The 5,659-nt window shown below is 40.2% G+C and overlaps 1 protein-coding gene across 1 annotated transcript; it reads right to left on the bottom strand.

Moving 5' to 3' along the window:
- Positions 1–3,121: 3,121 nt before the first annotated feature.
- On the bottom strand, positions 3,122–5,446 carry LOC147894068 (pentatricopeptide repeat-containing protein At2g13600-like). Its single transcript, XM_087385151.1, has 2 exons — positions 4,887–5,446; positions 3,122–4,646 (listed from the first exon to the last, which is right to left on the bottom strand). The coding sequence occupies exons 1-2, from the start codon at positions 5,191–5,193 to the stop codon at positions 3,577–3,579; spliced, it is 1,377 nt and encodes a 458-aa protein (XP_087241277.1). The 5' UTR covers positions 5,194–5,446; the 3' UTR covers positions 3,122–3,576.
- Positions 5,447–5,659: the final 213 nt, after the last annotated feature.

Here is a 5,659-nt window from a genome sequence, read left to right as displayed (position 1 = left end):
CACATTCTCTTCCTTGCAAGATACCATGTCATAAGCAATAATTTTGATTGAGTCATGGTTGGAATTTTGAATGTTTTGTTAATTTAATATAAGGTAATGTCGCCTTGAATTATAGAATATTGATTACACAACCTCCAAGTTTGTTGTGTAGAGAGGTGAACCTTTTAGATGCAAACTTGTCCCTTTTCCTTCATTTGTATCCAAAGTAATTACAAATTTATGACCCCCTCAACTTGTGGCTGATTTTTGAAGGTCTTCTACATTGAATTTGAACATTCGGGGACCCTAAATTTATGAACTTAAAAAATTTGCAATCGGAGTTATAGCGCAAAAGTTATAGCTATTTTACTATTCTCCTAATATTCCATGCAATTAAGTTCTATTACTTGTATATATATTTTTGTAACATTAATTTAGGAAAATATTATGAATATTCCAAGTCAAAATAATACTCTCAACCAAGTTTGGTAATTTTGGTGACCATTTTTGGCAAATGTAGGAGGAATTTGACCACAACGCAGAAGACAAAGTTGGTAAGGACATCATGGGGTGTCCAAAAATGTACAAACGTGTCGTGATGGCCAAATTCACACCGTGGCGGGTTTGTACATTTTTGGACACCCCATGATGTCCTAACCAACTTTGCCTTCTGTGCCATGGTCAAATTCCTCCTTTATTTGCAAAAAATGGACATCAAAATGGCCGAAGTTGTCAAACTCCTTCATCTACCTCTTCAAAATCTATATTTCTTCATAGGAAATCATGAAGTGCATCAATCCTTTACAAGGTGATATAGTAGCCAACCTAAAAATTAAAATAAAAGATACATGGACATAGCCAACCTCCATGACTAAGAAAACATAGAAAATGAAATTTTTAGATTCCTCTTCAAAATACCTATTCTCATGTAATGCATCAAATTATTTCAAGGTGATTTAGTGATATGAAATCAAATATTTCATTGACATAGCTAACCTAAAAGGTGGCTCCAAAGGCAAGATAAACAAAGAAAATGAAAATTTACAAGGTGATGTAGTGGAAGATCAAAGTCCTCTGGATTAAATTAAAAATAACATTGGCATAGCCAACCTACAAGTTTCCTACAAAGCGCAAGAAATTATATAGAAAATATATTGCCTAAGGGTCTTACCAGAGCTGTGCTACAAGGCACATAAGTTGTCATATTGACCAACCATCATTTGCTAAGTTACTTTGTAAATATTTTCTTTTCCATGTTTATCTTTGTTGAAGTTGATGCATCTATAAAGACACATGGATTTCAATTAGGTAGATGAAGGAATTTGACAATTTGGGCCATTCCAATGTCCATTTTTGGCAAATGTTGAAGGAATTTGACCACGGCACTGAAGACAAAGTTAGTCGGGATGTCATGGGGTGTCCAAAAAGGCAAAAACCCACCACGGCACGAATTTGGCCATTTGGAGGGTGTCCAAATGGCCAAATTCGCGCCGTGGTGGGTTTTTGCATTTTTGGACACTCCATGATGTCACGACCAACTTTGCCTTCTCTGCTGCGGTCAAATTCCTCCTACATTTGCCAAAAATTGACATTGAAATGGCCAAAGTTGTCAAATTTCTTCGTCTACCCCTTCAAAATCTATATCATAAAATGCATCAATCCTTTACAAGGTGATGTAGGAAAATCTCAAATTTTGGTTTTTAAACACTCCATCTAATCAATGTGGTGCCATGGTCGAATCCCTTCTACATATGTATTGGAATAGCCAAACTTGGCAAACAACATTTTATTGACTTGTAAGTTACATCAAAATGTGATATAACTTTTGTGTGCAAGGTTTTTAAACACTCCATCTAATCAATGTGGTGCCATGGTCAAATCCCTTCTACATATGTATTGGAATGGCCAAACTTAGCAAACAACATTTTATTGACTTGTAAGTTACATCAAAATGTGATATAACTTTTGTGTGCAAGCTGATATAAAAAAAGATGCAATATTAAAAACAACAGATAATTAAAATAGACATAACAAAAGATTCACCATTTGGCCATAGGTACATGAAATTTTTTTGCTTTAGATAGAAGAATATTATTAGAAATAGGTGTTTGTATTTCAAATTGTATTACAAAGAGGCTTCATAGCCTATTTCTCTTCTTCTTCAACTCTAATACACCAATAATAGGGTCTTTGAATCCTCAACTAAGTCCTTAGAAAGACCGCTATGCTATTTGTAATCTCACATTCAACTCGTAAGTTCTTATAATCTCATGTACAACACATTGGAATGGATCACATAGGTTGCCTTGGGTCAATACTGTGAATTCTCCATGCCTTCTTGTTCCAAATGGATAGATTCTCCATTCGTGCTTGCTACTACACACATGAAGAAACATCATTTTAGAAATTTAAATTTAAATTAAAATAGGGATAGCGTTATGAGAATAGAGAGCTAGTCTACTTCATTGATTGACTAGATAAGGATCAAGTAGTCTAATTTATAAGGTTGCCGGTTACAAAAGCACACCTAGGAGTGGGAGAGAAGATTGTGAAAGTAGAATGAGCTTTGAAGTTAAGGGGTAAGATTTGAGAAGTGGAGAGTAGAAGATTGCAAGGGATGGAGGGGAAGAGGAGAGAAGATGAGAGCATGCTATGACATGTTGATAGTTTTAAGTGAACATGGACACTAAGAGTACCAATGCACAAGAACACAAGAGTGAAGGGAAACACAATACCCAAAGAGTGTGAAGTGCTTTGCATTATGGGATATGTATAGATGAGCCCTAACAGAGTCTCTCTAAAACTATTCTTTCTCTCTCTAAGTTATATCTTTCTACAGCGTGCCTTAGATGTCCTCGAAGAGGTAGAAATGCATTGCCTAAAAACTCTAGGTCTCTCTTTGTAATCTCAAAATATAATTGATGTTATCATCCAAGGTCTTGATGTAAAATGGATCTTCTATCGGAAAGAATTGAAATGGAGTTTCAATTAGAGAGTTTTTGTCCTTCTCTTGTTAGCTTATAGTGAATGATATTTTCTCACCAGACCTAAACCTCTCGAGGCCTTTGCCAAGGGACCCATTGCATCTATCAACAATGCAGCACACTTTTCTAGGTCTCTACCCAAGATGATAACGTTTGGGACACGAGGAGTTGGAAGATAACTGCAAGGGACCATTCACATCACCTGATACCAAGGCTTTTACCAGCAACAGACACAATCTCAAAAGAACAAGGGATCAAGTCCAAAGCCACCCGAGCTGGCATTTTCTCAGATTCTAGGACTACAGCGTATTCTTTAAATAATCCAGTGTCGATGGAATCAAGAGCGATTCTATACTAACCTGGCCGTAATGGGGTGAGCTGGTGCTGAAACTCCCCTTTTGTACCTTGGACTGCCCATATTTTGAAAGGGGTTACCCCCGTGATTTCCCCAACACCCTGAACTTAGTTGATAGAAATTTCCTTCAGGAAAGAGAAACATCCAAGTCACACCGCCTTGCCTCCACTTAAGTTTTCAGGTGTGGATTGCTTTGTTTTCTTAGCAGTAACAGCCTTTTAAGCACAATGGGTGCAAGAGACAAACTATAGCTACCCTTCACATTTCCATTACCATTGTCTCACCCTCCCACCTGCCGGCAGCAGCATAAATATTTGACAAAAGCACAAAACCTGCAACGTTCGCTGGTTCCACTCTCAGGAGGCATTCTGCAGCATACTTTGCCAGCCACACATCCCCACAGATTCTGCATGCACCAAGCAAGGCCTTCCATACCACACCACTAGGTTGAAATGGCATATTCTCAATTAGATTGACTGCCTTCTCCAGGCAGCCTGCACGGCCAAGGATGTCTACGATGCAGGCATAGTGCTCCATTGTTGACTGGATGCCGTGATCTTGAGCGATAGAGTCAAAATAATGGCAGCCCTCCTCAACTAGGCCTGCATGGCTGCAGGCAGAAAGGAGACCAACAAATGTAACATGATCTAGGTCCACACCTTCCCTCTGCATTTGCCAGAAGAGTTCAAAGGCTTCCTCAGCCTGTCCGTGCTGTGCATATCCTGCAATCATTGTGTTCCATGCAACCAGACTTCGAATTGACATTTTGTCAAACACTTGTCGTGCTTCCTCCAAACTCCCACATTTGGCATACATATCAATGAGGCTACTCTCCACAAATAAATCTGACTCAAGTCCATCTTTTCTGATGAGGTTATGAATCTGCCTTCCTTGTTCCAAAGCAGCAAGGCTGCCACACGCCTTCAAAACACTCAAAAATGTCACCTTTTCTGGCTTCACCCCTTCCAAGTTCATTTCGTTGAACAGTCTGAAAGCCATTTCTGCATGTCCAAGTTGAGCATATCCACCAATAATTGCATTCCATGACACCAAACTCCTGTAAGGCATACTGTTGAACACTTGCCTTGCATCTTCTAGCCTTTCACACTTTGCATACATATCAACAAGGGTATTCCCAACCAATATATTCACCTCAAACCCTCGCTTTATAATCTTAGTATGAATGTGACTCCCATTTTCCAATACTCTTGAGCTTGCACACGTTTTAAGAAGGCTGAGAAAGGTCACCACGTCTGGCTCCACACCTTGGAGTTCCATTTGAGAAAATAAAAAAAAAACTTGCCCAATATGGGCATGCTGCGCGTATCCTGCAATCATGGCATTCCAAGAAACCACAGTATGTTCAAGCATTCTATCAAACACATGCCGTGCTTCCTTTATACTACCGCATTTGGCATACATATCAACGAGAGTATTCCCAAGAGGGACATTAGACTCCAATGAGTGCGTTACAATGTATGTGTGGATGTGCTTGCCCTGTTTAGGAACTCCAAGGCGAGCACAAGCCTTGAGAATGCAGAGAAAAGTGACCTTGTTTGGGATCACACCTTCTTGTAGCATTTGTTGAAACAATTTGAGAGACTCCTGCACAAGCCCATGCTTGGCATATTCTCCAATCATAAGAGTCCAGGTGACAACATTACGATCAGTCATATTGTCGAACGCTGCACGTGCATCGACCACGCTGCCACATTTGGCATACCTGCTGAGCAAGGTATTGCCTAGAGTGGCACTTGACTTGTGTGCACATTTGTTAATGTAAGCCCTAGCCTCTGGCAGAGCTGTCATAAAGATACACTTGTTCAAGAGGCAGACATAAGTATCAGGGTCCAGCTGCATGCCCAGGTTGTCCATACATTCTCTACAGAGACTTCACATCACATCGGCCTCAATACTGCGGATATCTGAAAGTTAAAGCGTTGTTTCTCTGCAATGAGCCAGAACGAAGCTGTCCGTGTCGTTATACTCCTGTCCGACAATCACGGGCATCTAATCTGACTTCACTTGTCAAGATGGGAGCAGAAACATTTCCAAAACAGAGGATCTACGTTTTGTATTATCGATCTTAATGACCTGCACCGCTCTCTTATTACTTGTATTACTTATTACTTGTAATTAACCAGAGAGCAGCAAGGGGGGGGGGGGGGGGCGGGGGAAATGAGGACACGTGGCAGCTTAGAGAACAAGAGCCTGCCACGTTCACAAAGAAAGAGCTACTACATTGAGGCTTTGAGAGCTCCGAGGAGATGGAAAGACAAGAGGCAAGCTTTGAGTGGGGAGGAAGTGGAAAGACAAGAGGCAGCTTTGGGAGGAGGGAGAA

Source organism: Dipteris shenzhenensis, chromosome 14 (assembly GCF_047967505.1).
Source record: "Dipteris shenzhenensis isolate YYH24624 ecotype China chromosome 14, Dip_SZ_1.0, whole genome shotgun sequence".
In the NCBI taxonomy this organism is placed as follows: domain Eukaryota; kingdom Viridiplantae; phylum Streptophyta; class Polypodiopsida; order Gleicheniales; family Dipteridaceae; genus Dipteris; species Dipteris shenzhenensis.
Note: the sequence above shows the minus strand (reverse complement) of the source record. Positions and strands in the feature narration are given on the sequence as shown.

What these genes read in the sequence shown, in the direction of transcription:
- LOC147894068 (XM_087385151.1), bottom strand. Translation starts at nt 5,193, where the DNA reads ATGGACAACCTGGGCATGCAGCTGGACCCTGATACTTATGTCTGCCTC. An exon ending in TCAACAAATGCTACAAGAAG is followed by an intron (nt 4,647 to 4,886) that starts GTGTGATCCCAA and finishes CCATGATTGCAG; the next exon opens with GATACGCGCAGCATGCCCAT.